The sequence below is a fragment of the Lactuca sativa genome, chromosome 4 (assembly GCF_002870075.4).
Source record: "Lactuca sativa cultivar Salinas chromosome 4, Lsat_Salinas_v11, whole genome shotgun sequence".
NCBI classification, from domain to species: Eukaryota; Viridiplantae; Streptophyta; class Magnoliopsida; order Asterales; family Asteraceae; genus Lactuca; species Lactuca sativa.
Window position 1 is genome coordinate 382,906,269 of NC_056626.2, and position 14,070 is coordinate 382,920,338.

The following is a 14,070-nucleotide window of genomic DNA, read 5'->3' on the forward strand; positions in this document are numbered from 1 at the left end:
TATATTAACAACAAAATTTTTTACATGTTTTCTTATTTTTTCAAAATATAATTTAATTTTGTTTTGTTTAAATTTACCAATAAATTATTGCATTATATACAAATGATTATTAAAGTTAATCGTTTCTTCAAAAATACACTTTTCCATCACCAACTCAATAATATGTATAAATACTACATTTTGTTAGTGTTTTGTGTACAAACGGTAAACTTTAATGGTTATATGCATGGTTTCTAAAAGCCAAAGAACTTCTACCCAACGGTATCAGGTGGTGTTCTCCCTCCTTGAGGTCGAAGCTTCAAGTTCCGTCGTTACCATAAGTGAAATTAGGTGTAGATTATATATATTTATATTTTTCGGTTAAAAAAATGCATGATTCTAAAAGGTGTGTAATGACACAGGTTCGTTAAGCGTGACATTAAAATTATGTGTTAATGTGCGTCTTGTTGTGTTATGGTCCAAGGTTTTTTTTTTCAAAACGTGATTTTTTTTTTCTGATCAGACATGAAACAATTGATTTTTGTTGACACTTTTAAAAAAAATGATATATTTGATATAATTTTATAATTATACAATTTCATCTTTTTTAAAATATATAAAAATTTCAGATCTCAAAAACATCATGACATATGACTTGAGGCTTAACCTTACGTTCGTGTCATTCGAAAATTGGTTGTAACATTGATTATTTGTGCACAAGTATATAATTTATTGATATTTTTATACAAACAAAATTAAATAGTATTTTTATATAATGTTAAGGCTTTGTTATTCTTGTAAAAGTAAATTTTCCTTTGAAAATTGAGATGTTAAAAAAGAGGTAACTAGTCCTTTACTTCTTTATCAACTCATAACACGAAAAATCTCAAATTATGTTAAATACTAGGTGTGAGACCGATGTATTACATGAGTTTATTTAAAAAAAATTAAATATAAAGTTTTAACAATTTGAAAACTTTAAATTTATAAGAAAAATAAGAAATTTTTTGAATTATTAAAATTAATGAGACTTTAATGCATTAGATACATTACATATATAAACTATTTTCTAATAAATACCTTATATATATATATATATATATATATATATATATATATATATATATATATATATATATATATATATATATTACCTTATATATTAAATGTGGATTTTAATTTAATAAAATCAAAAATACAATAAAATGACAAGTGGAAAATAGAAAAATTTAAAATTTTAAAAAATGTCATGTGTCCAAATGAATGAAAAAAAGACATGTGACAAAGTCATTTTCATTTATTAAGATACATTGAAAACCTGTTAAAATATTTATGACAATATAAAAGTGTGATTTGATCATCATAGAAATAAAATAATAAAATAAGGGGGGCGAAATGACTGCACCTTTTGTTTGTCTTTCCCGGTGGGGGGGCCTTTTTGAAAACTTTAAAACTATTATAATAATAATAATAGCTACGTGTTGAAATCTTATTGGATTTGATATAGTGGACGTTAATATCACTTACTGGCAATACCACGTGTTGATATGACAAGTGCACAACGATTACACCGTATTTCCAATAACGTACAACTTCAACCCTTCATTGATTTTGTACTTCTTATTATTTCCCCCTTTTATATTTTTGCACATCTTTGCCCCCTGTAGAATCTCGATTTTTAACATTTTATCCTTTTTGTCCTGGATGTGGTATATTATATAATTCTTTTGGGACAGTAAACTGAACAGATATGACCACTGAAGACCAATGTCATAAAACACGATTGTACTACTCCGACCAAATTTGATATAAAAATTATAAACGGTTTACATTCTTTTTAAAGAAAATTACTATTATCAACCACAATTGTTTGCATTTGGTTAAAAAAGGGAAATTACATCTGAAAATGTATTTTTTTTAGTTCATATATTAATGCATTTATAGTAGCATACAAGATAAGTTTATAATCAAATGATCAAATCTAACTATCTATGCAGGTAAATCGAAATTACTAGGTGAAAACTATTGATTATTTAAACAGACCAAGTTATTAGATTGTAGTGGATCTATATCTCTTATAAAAGACTTATAGAACACAAAATTTATTAAAATTTTAAAGACAATGGGTAGGTTAACAAAAATACAATTAGAAGTGTAAAGTATATTTATGTTAAACCATGTTAATTAACTTGTTAGTTTTTTAATGCACTAGACATTCTTATTATTTTAATTTTAAGCTATAACTCTTCCACTTTCAAACACATTTTTTTATGATATAATATTGTGTTAAACTGAACAAAGTTCAAAAGATTTTTAGAATTAATATATGGAAGAGAGAAACCAATTGTGGGTATTTGAAAAAGCCATCATTGTGGAGTTTAAAAATCATCATACATATATAATGTTAAAATTATTCTAGTGTAATAATAGTTAAATACATAGTTACATTGAAAATTATTCATAATATTAAAATGCAAAACTCATGGGTAAATATAATTAAAATTGTATGGTTATTTATCTTACACTACATAATTAATTTCTAAATTACATTTACATTAAAATATTTATCCTAATAAATAAGAATGATTTTGCCACATGTCCTTTTCTCATTCAATTTGCCACATGTCATTTTGTCATAATTTAGAGATATATTTATTTTCCACTTGTCATTTATTTCATTTTCCATTTTTAATATATTATTAATTAGTTTCCATAAATTAAACATACCATAATGATATTAATTTCAAATTTTAAATTTTAAATTTCAATTTCAATTTCAAATAAATTTACAGTTTAAACCTTTGTGTTTAATATTTTGTTATAATTAACATGTTTAGTATACGGGTCTGATAACTAAACAATAATTTTAATTTATTTATTTTTTGCATGTTTTTTTTCTCATAATTTTTATTTATTTCAAATTTCAAATTCAAATAAACTTCTCATTTAATCGTTTCTATTTAATATTTTGTTTTAATCAACCCGTATAATATACGGGTTTCACAACTAGTTACAAACATATATTTCAGCATTCCGTATTCTAGTTATGAAATGTTTCTTTCTCTTGTCATAATGTTTTAAATTATATGTTTAACTTTTTAGTTTTTAATAACATATATTTATGAATATTTAAAATTGCAAAATTCTTTTTTTATCAACACCGGCATTCATCTAGTTTTAAGTAACTAATTGTTCGACAACCCCTTTGGCATATATATATATATATATATATATATATATATATATATATATATATATATATATATATATATATATATATATATATATATATATATATATATATATATATATATATATATATATATATATATATATATATATATATATATATATATATATATATATATATATATATACTAAGCCATAAGCTAATAAATAACACTTTAGCAATTGTTCAAATTAGTTTTGATAAATAAAAACCCTTTGATAAAAGTAAACTTTAATTATAGATATTAGATAATGTCAACTTTTTCGTAGTTTGCAAACACAAAAGTACGATTTATATGTTTTACTTTAAATTTAGGGTATCGATCTAATATAACACGTTCTTTGCACTTTGGTTCTAACGTTTAAAATGTGTAAATCTTAATTAAGGTTATGGTCTGAACCATAAATTTGCAATAAGACATGTTAGTGTTGATGTTTAAGGGCGAAAAATACCATTTTTAATATAAATTATAATACCATATCATGTTACTATAAAAATCGTCTTGTAAATAGTTGACACAGACTATTATAAGATCAAATACAGAAATACTTCAACTTCATATAGTACATTATCTTAGGCTCTGTCTTTTTCACTGAAAACTCATTGTACATGAAAATGATGATTATTTAAGGTAAGAAAATCATGATAAATTTAGAACCAAAAAGTTATAAAAAAAAATGTAGATATGATCATCTTAATGCTAAAAAGTTTTTATTTTATTTTATTTTTTATGAAAGACTATAAAACTAACTTTTACAGCTTCAGTCCATAATATCATACAGCAAAAATTGTACGTATAAAAGCATAAAAAGAAAAATAATACAAACAATAACAATAAATAGAAAAGAAATCCTATGATTTGGACCTGTCATGAGCTGACACGTGTGATACCTATTTAAGGTTGGTGACATATGTTGATGTATTTTATCTGTAAAAACTAATAATTCACCATTGACTCAACGACGCGCTCACCTCAATCACTTACTCTTACAAGCGTGTTGAACACGCGCTGTATTGCGAGTGGGATTCGTCTCCGTCAGATGATGCTTGCTTGTGTTTCTCAAATAGGTTAAAAAGCATGAAGCTTTGAAGATGCAAACAACACCAACCCTAAATTTCATTTCTGGGTATCAAATATGAAAGAAAAAAAGTCTTGAAAACCCTAAATAGAGAGAATCCGAGATTCAATCCACAACCCATCTCTGTTCGTGTGTGTGTTTTTTCTCAAAAATTTCAAGATTTTTTTTCTTGTATGATCTTGACGCAACATCACTACAAGTTTCTTTCTTTCTTTCTTTCTTCTTTATTTCGACTTCAGTATTGATTTTGATTCGGTTTTGGGTGTTGAAGAACTTCAAGATTTGGGTTTCTTGTTGGTGAAATCTTGAAGAGATATGGGGAGGGGAAGAGTGGAACTGAAGAGGATCGAAAATAAGATAAATCGGCAGGTGACTTTTGCTAAAAGAAGAAATGGACTTCTGAAGAAAGCCTATGAACTCTCTGTTCTTTGTGATGCCGAAGTCGCTCTTATCATCTTTTCGAATCGTGGGAAGCTTTATGAGTTCTGCAGCACTTCCAAGTACACATCTTTACTCTGTGTTTGTTTTTGTGTGTGTTTCTTTTTGCAGATCTGATGTGGGTTATACGTTTCTTGATGATCATGGATTTAGATTCTTTTAAGCTTTTTTAGTGATTTGATATAACACCCACAACTTGAATAACTAAATGGTTTGTGTTTTAACAAGTTAAGGTTTTCTCTTTTCGAAATTTTATACTTCAGGGTTGAAATTAGGTTTAGTAATCTAGGACTTGAGTAGATCTCATGTGTTTATGAAGTAAAAACAAGAAATTGGGAAGAATTTTACTTTTGATTTTGGTTTTTATTTGGAAATGAATTATCTTTCGGGTCTTGATTGATACGATTCAGTTTCGCAACAAAAGTAAGATTTTTTTTTATATTTTAATGTGAGTTTTTTCGCATCAAAATCGATGAATCGTTGTTGTTTTTAAGAAACTAACTACATTTATCAATAGCAATCATCACCGATCTTTACCTTTTGTTAACGATCTTAATTTCGTTCTAAATCCTGTTCGTTTGATCGGTTTCTTTTTCGTTGTTGTGTAGAATTAATTGGTGGTTATTAGATTTTGTGGGGATTAGAGCTGAGAGTTCATTGAATTGATAGACTGAAGAACAAAATCTTTACCTAATTTTCTCTTGGAACCCTAATTTTCAGCACAATTTTCAAAGACAAAATCATCCAATCATAGATTTTGTTTTGTCCTTTTCTCATTTCAAATCAATGTAACATGCTTTTTGGATTTGGGAATTAATAAGATGATTTAGCATATAAAAATCATTGATCATTGTAATAAACCCTAGCTACTCGATCACTACCCACTTTATCTAGTTCATGATCATGGCTAGTGGACTTTTTCTCTTTTATATTATTTTAAAATTTCCCCCTATTTATAGAGACTAGGGTTGTGTATAGTAAAAAACGTGACTGATTGAATCATGGGTTTTCGAACTTTTGATATTGAAGAGTCGAATCGATACGTACACACTTTATTTTACTTCAAGTTTGACAAATACAAATATGTTATGCAAGTTAAGATTAGAAGGTTTAATGGCATTGCGTTAAATAAAACATGGATCTTATATGTCTTAAAAAGGTATGATACTTAGATGATCATAATTTTGTGTTTTTGCAATGATACGATGGATCATGTCTTATATACTATAATAAACATTTGAAACAACATGGACCAATAGATCTTCATGGGACAAAAATCCACAAAAGTGAATAATTATTTAATTAATGTCTTAGTGAACAAGTTTTCATGTTTTAAATGAGTTAATTTCAAGAATCGAATGATTTCACCTTTCGATTAGAAACTTAATTTTGAAATACTCTTAGACCAATTTTAACATAAAATAAACGAACGCTAATGAGAAATTTTCTTTGTTATAATTTTATTGTATCTCAGTATGCTCAAGATGCTCGAAAGGTATCAGAATTGCACTTATAGTTCAATGGAAGTGAATCGGACCGCTAATGATGCCGAGGTATGATATTATTTTTTATTTCTATGAAAAAGACAGTTAGTTATTTTGGATTAACTGTCGTTTGTGATCCTATATCTAAATTTTTCTTAGCACTTTAACCATTTTTTTTCTTTTGCTTACTCTTAGCTAGTTCTTAAAATATATATGTATTTTGTTTTCGGCTACTAAAAAAATTATTTTTTATTTGTGTTGCCATTTTATATCATGTTAATGGGATCAAGACGCGTATCTTTACTATATTCGACTCTCGTATTCTAAATGGTTTATTCTTTTGATAATTTAGCAAAGCAGCTACAAGGAGTACATGAAACTAAAAGCCAAATACGAGTCTCTACAACAATACCAAAGGTAATTAGTGTTTTTGTGACTATAGTAAAGATTTAATTTGTACTTATTTATTTATTGAGGCTAACAACATTCTTATCATATAGGCAACTATTTGGGGAAGATTTAGGGCCACTAAATCTAAAAGAGCTCGAGCAACTCGAGCGCCAACTTGACTCCACTCTGAGGCAAATTCGTTCCATAAGGGTAATTAAAAGTCACCAAATATTTTTTGAAAATTTTCTATAAAACTTCATAATCTTTGGGAATATTTGGATATGCAATCAAAAAGTGTTACGATTTCAAGATTCACATAGAGTTAATTATTCGACTAAAAAACTAAGATATTTACAAAACTTTACATTTCATTTTAATAATCAGTTTTCTTACATCAATTCCTTAATTACATACTTCTCCGATTTCTAAAAAAATCCAAATATTTATTTTTGGTGAAATTTAAAGTTTCTTAATGGTTAAACCGGATCTATTTTTGAAAATGTGTACAAATCTGTATGATCGTATGCTTAAAAATGCAGACTCAATCAATGTTGGATCGTCTTTCTGATCTTCAAGTAAAGGTATTGTACTTCTCGTCTTCAAGATTCAAATTGTCTTCAAAATAAAAATAAATAATATTATTATATTTACCTAATTACAATTAAATCGATCATGAAATCACAGGAAAGGATGTGGCTTGAAGCTAATAAAGCTTTGCAGAATAAGGTATAAGAACATCCATGGATCAAAGTATTTACTATTTAATCATAATATAATCTAGAAACAATTGTTAGAGGAAAATAACTAATTTTTTTGTTCTTGTAGTTGGAAGAATTTTATGCAGAAAACCAAGCAGGGCCTTCATGGGCAGGAGGAGAAAATGGTAATTCATTTGCGCAACATCATCAACATCACCAGGATCAGCATCCTCAACCTCAGGGCTTCTTTCAGCCTCTAGACTGCAACTCTAATTTGCAAATGGGGTATTAATTCTTGACGCCAAAATTACTAATTTGCCCAATTTCCGATAAATTAAAATTAGATCTTTTGAGTATTATTTATTCAAAATTTAGTAATTAAAAGGGTTAAACGCATAAATGACAACCTATTTTCTTTAAAAAAAAATTAATTATACTATTCTTTTTAGTAATTCTATCCAATTGTATCGATATCAATTTATCAACCTAAATAAAAAATCATTCAAAAACCAGATGTTAAGGTTATATTTGTCCTACTGAGAAAAAAAATACAATGCTAGAAATTAGAATGTTGTAATAGAAAAATAAAATTGGATGTTATAATACATAAGTAAATAATAAACATGATACTTTTATCTAGCATTTAGACTTTTGTTAATATGAGAACTTGATGATAAAATATATAACTAGTAAACAAAATTAAATCGGAAATGAAATCGATTATGTTGTCACCTCATCTTTGATCTTTGATGATATATATATATATATATATATATATATATATATATATATATATATATATATATATATATATATATATATATATATATATATATATATATATATATATATATATATATATATATATATATATATATATATATATATATATACACTGGACGTCAACGTGGTTTTAAATAAAATCAGATTTTTTTTTCTGATGTTTAAGAAATTCGACATATTATTTTGATCGATACTTTCATTAGAGAATGAGGATAATAATTATTTAATTAATGAATAATAATTAGATATTTACAAAAAAAAAAAAAAAAAAGCACACTTGACACATATCAAGAATAAGAATTTTTATATTAATAAAAAAAAAAGGAATTTTTATGTGAAATGGTAGGAGGGTGTTGGGTTTCTGTAACAAAATGATTAAATTTATCAATCGTTATGTAGTTTTATATTTTACATCATTACTTGCTTCGTAAAAAACCATGATTAAAGTGTATCTTAGACAATTTACATATAATTTGTACTTTGTGCTTGGGTTTATTATTATTATTTTTTTATAAAAATCAAAATTAATTTGCAGGTATAACACAATAGGTTCAAGCCAGATAGCAGCATCAACAAGTGGACAAAATGTCAATGGAATAGTGCCTGGATGGATGCTTTGAAAATGGATTTCAGTTTGACTTTTCACATTGACATGGTCAATGAAGCTCTATTAATCTGGTCAACCCTCTCGATCCTTTTTTGGTGATATAAAATCTACAATAAGCATGATCTATAATAATTTTGGCTGAATTATGTGTGATATGTAAGAACCTAGTACCATTGAAGAAACACAAAAAGGAACAACCTTTTTTTTTTTTAATTTACAAAGTCTTAAGTTTTTTGTGTGCATATTATAATTTCCCTAAACGTTGGATATGTTCTTTGTTCATGTTTCCATGGTTGTTTTAAAAAAGAAAATTTGGCATCATATTATCTTGTGATAGTTATTAAATAAATTGACGATCTTGGTTTTGGTAATGAACGGTATTTAGACATCGTTGTGAACTTGTGATAGTTATAAAACAAATTGATGATTTTGGTTCGGGTATTGAAGGGCATTTTAAAGATGTTTATAGTCTTATAGATACTCAAACATTTGCACATCTAATGGCCATAAATTGGACTATCTTGGATGTCAAAAGGGTCATGTTAATTAGGCTAGCGAAGCATGATTTCAGTCCTAATGTGTTGGGTATCATGAAATTTGTTCATGAATAATCCAATGAAATATGGCAATTATAAATTTTGGCACAAAACTGGAAATCCTTACTAGAATTGCGTAAAAGGTCTATTTGATAATAGATATTTCAATTTTCGAAGAGCCCTAAAATACTTTTATATATATATATATATATATATATATATATATATATATATATATATATATATATATATATATATATATATATATATATATATATATATATATATATATATAATTTCATTTGAAGTGATAACTTACAAAATGTTCATTTTAGGTGGTTTAAGGTAGTTTTTCACAATTAATTTCACTACCTAGGTCCGGTTTTAGGACCAACCACTTTCTAAGAGTTGAGTTTCAACACCTTAACTTTTCTCATTTTGGTATCTCGCTCCTTGCGGTTAATGTAACGACTTTGGGCATGACTAACTCTCATAGTAAGATGGGCAGTGTGTACAAAGCTCAGGAATATATACACCATTGTATTGTTGACCGGCGATTAGTAGTGGTTACGGCTTCATGCACACGAGTTGCAGCCTGCAATCTGAACCGATGAGGGGTTTTTGGAGTTATCTTACCCTTGTAGGATGGCCACCCTTTATCCCGGCCATTATAGCATGTAGTTTGCCAAAGGAATAATGGGCATGATGACTTGGCATCATCCATAACTTCCTCCGGCTTATCACCGACAGTCTGTTCAGGGTTACAAACTCAATGATTGCAACTAAACATGAGGGTTACACTCATTGATGGGCTTAACCCAACACCTTACAACACGAGCTGATTACAACCATGCACCATTAGTGTTTGCCTTCTCGAAGGCACCCTTATCTTTCAAAAGGCTTTGTGACGCCAAGTACTACTTGTCGCTGAAAATGAATTTCTTGGACCCTATATACCGAAAATGAATGCAATTACCTCCCTTCCATGTATCCTCATAGCGCACCTAATATCTATCCTAAACTCAGTAGTGACCACACAACTTTTGGAATTTATGTAAACGTCATAAGACAAATAAAAGGTGAAGTGTAACGACATAGAGTAAACTTATACGTTAAAAATGCATAATAGAAAGACCTTCTAACATACACCTATGAGTAGATAACTATCTAGTACCCACTTATCCATATAGAATGATATATAGTTTTCATCATACTCCATTGATGACGAAACAACAAACCACATAGGGTAACGACACAACAAAAGTCATGAACACTTAACAACTCACAAAAAAAATCACTGGCTTCATCTATAATATGAAATGAGTAAATGAATAGCTAGTACTAAGCATAGTCAACTCACACCAAGTAACTAACATGTCAACTATACAACAAACAATAGTAGCAACGATAACACCAAACAACAACATTAGCAAAACAACAATTTCAACAATGCATAAACTACAACTAAACTATCCATAAACTACATCAAAGAAACAACTAAACTACCCATAAACTACATCAAAGAAACAATTGTTGTTGCAATCGTCACCATCTCTCCCGACGATGTTAATGCATTCTATGACATGTTCACCGAATGATGGATGTGAAAATTATTCCAAATTAAAAGCCACTACCAAGTTGTTGAACTAGAAATTAAACTTTAATGTTTCCAACAACACTAACCATCAAGTAGTGGTTGATGCAGAAGTAATTGTAGCTTTTGTAATGTTTTTTACTATTTAAAATGGCTTTTTTACCATTGGAGAAGATGAATTTTTTGAATAGTTGCTCGAGTTACTCAATATTCTCAAACCCTTTAATTATCTTTTAAGCTTTTTCCATTTTTTGTCCTTGCATTTCATAACAAGTAAATTTATATCGTAGTTATATGTAAATATTAATTTATATATTTTTATTACTTAATATATATATATATATATATATATATATATATATATATATATATATATATATATATATATATATATATATATATATATATATATATATATATATATATATATATAATCTTTTATAACCAACAAATAGTGTGTTATTATGTAACCTGATTTAGACCACTAGATGAAAGAAAAGAATAAATAATCATGATGATCATAAGATGTATGTTATTAAGATGGAATAGCATATATCATATAATGACATTAAAATCATATAAAAATGTATTATAGACATTTTTTTGTTTAATTATTTATAGAATGTGCACTAATTATGGGATGGGTTTTTTACTATTTTTTGAATAATTATTTGATGGATTTTTTATACTATTTTTAGGAATTTATTTTTTTGTAAAAAACATAAACATTCTTGGATAAATATTTTTGGAAGAACACATATTCTTGACAGAATTCATTTTCAATCTTGAAAAAGTATGATATTTTTTTTTGGAACAAGACTTTCGTAACGGAATATCAACAGGAAATAAATAAAATCTACAAAAAAAAAAAGTAAGAACAATCTACTAAAATCTATGAGGGTGTTTGGTATTTCTTTTTAATTATCTTTTTGACTTTTAACTTTTTCAAAAAGTTAAAAATTACTAAAAGTTGTTTGACAAATTAAAAAGATTTTTTAAAACCAACTTTTAGTCAAAAAGGAAAAGTTGGCTGGAGAAAAGATAGGAATTCCTATTTTTTTGTGACTTTTAGCTTTTATCACTTAAAAATCATAAAAGATAAGTCAAACACATTTTAAACACCATCTTTTAGACAAAGTTCTTTTACAAAAAGTCTTTTTACAAAAATGACTTTTATGTTCAAAAAGCAATCCCAAACACACCCTAAAACCATTCTTCTGAAGTTAAGCTTCAATTTTTGACAAAATTACAAAAAAAAAATAATAAATTATATTCTTGAAAGAATTACATAAGAAATAACGATGAAACCATTCCATTAAACTAAAAGTTACATCAAAATAAAAAATATTCTATAATCTTCATAAAAAAAATACAATTTGAACTAAGAATAAGAATCAACATAATGGTGTAAAGAATTGGTTTCCATCTAATAAGAATGTAAAAAAAATATAATTGTCTGTCTTTTTATTTTTTGTAAATGAATGTAAAATAGAAATATAAAACATAAAATTCTTCTAATAATGAAAGAATTGAAAGAAAAAAAGTCATAATTTGTTTTTAAAAAACTATGTCATTCTTATGAAAATACATTTGATGGCAATCAATTTTAAAGATGTTATAGGTTAGGTGTTTTCTTTCTTCCTTTACTTGTAATCTCCAAGAAACTGAAAAAAAAAATCAAGTACAAATCATTTCCTCTTAATCTGCAAAAATATTTATATAATAAGATTTAATATTTTTTTTTGTTGAATATCTTTCCTAATATCATCATCAAAACAAAAACATAAAAGATTAACATTTAAATTAAGCGATAAACTATAAATTTTCATAAACTAGAACATAAGCTTTTTGATTTTATAATCAAACCACTTTCCAAAATGATACTTCATGAATGCATGCATACATACAATATTAAAGTAGCAAGCAAAATCATTCAAGTCAAACTCAACTAAATTCAAAATAAGGTAGGAGATGTGTATTTCTGGTAACTCACCTCAACTTGTAGCTCCCAAAACCACTTCTTTTTCAAGTGACGTTTATCCTCAACTGCTAACTAAATGATTTAAGTTAAGCTTTTAAAAATGACCAAAATACCCGTTTAGGTATACACAAGTTTTATAAACTTAAAATGTCATTTTTATATCCTTATATGACTTATAGAAGCAAATAGACCCTAACCGGAAAGCCAAAATGTAACAGCCCAAATTCTCAATAAAAAATTTCATTTTTAAATAACGAATTTATTTCCATAAAATATAAAATTCTAATCACAATTGTTGTCAAAATCCATAACATCAGATAAATTATTCATAAAATCAGAGTGTCCCCAAACAAAACGCCAAAGAGTTCATGTCGCACCATCACGCCGGACTCTTGCCCTTAGATCCTAAAGTACCTGAAACAACCTACAAATTGTAAGCTAATGTTTAGTGAGTTCCCTATAACATACCCCATATAATCCACATAATCACAAAAACGTATCAACCATATAAGCTAAAGAAGTCATGCATACAAACATATAAGGATGCCCTGGACACCCTCTAGGGTCTTACTCCAGGATGTCATGGGCACCCCCACATGGTCTTACACCTATGTGTCATGGTAACCCCCCATGGTATTACTTGGAATGCCATGGGTACCCCCATTTAGTCTTATAATCAAGTGCCATGGACACCCCCACATGGTCTTATAACTAAGTGTCATGGGCACCCCCATGGTCTTTACCTGGAACATCATGGGTACCCCCACATGGTCTTATAACCAAGTGTTATGGGCAACCCCATGGTCTTTCATGTAAGTATCACAAAGACAACTAGTATATAACATACCACATAATCAACTAGCATACCACCTAAAACGTAACCAACTAGCATACCACATAACACATAATGGGTGGCCTTGGTGCCTTCGACCCATTGGTATGGTGAGGAGACTCACCTTAGTCTGATGAACCCGAAAGATGCTCGCGTAACAGTCCAAAACCACCCGTGCTGAACAATAATGTCATTAACCCAAAATTAGGATTAAATACAATCTAATTAAAGAGCCCAATTACCTAAGCCCAAATCCTTCCATAATGGCCCAATAGTCTTTCCTTTGCTAATGGGCTTAAAGTCCATGTCCAAAGCTATTAATGGGCCACATGGCCCAATAAGGCTCAACTAAAACAACCATGGCCCAAAACAAATTAATCGGGCCACTAACCCCAAAATATGACCAGGCCCAAAGGGCTTACGAGCCCACACGAAGCCCA

At 27.8% G+C, this 14,070-nt stretch overlaps 1 protein-coding gene across 1 annotated transcript; it reads left to right on the forward strand.

Annotated features, from left to right (window-relative positions):
• The first annotated feature begins 4,314 nt into the window (after positions 1-4,314).
• LOC111885686 (agamous-like MADS-box protein MADS2) lies at positions 4,315-8,975 on the forward strand. Its single transcript, XM_023881933.3, has 8 exons — positions 4,315-4,787; positions 6,200-6,278; positions 6,562-6,626; positions 6,710-6,809; positions 7,139-7,180; positions 7,284-7,325; positions 7,425-7,582; positions 8,616-8,975. The coding sequence occupies exons 1-8, from the start codon at positions 4,603-4,605 to the stop codon at positions 8,698-8,700; spliced, it is 756 nt and encodes a 251-aa protein (XP_023737701.1). The 5' UTR covers positions 4,315-4,602; the 3' UTR covers positions 8,701-8,975.
• Positions 8,976-14,070: the final 5,095 nt, after the last annotated feature.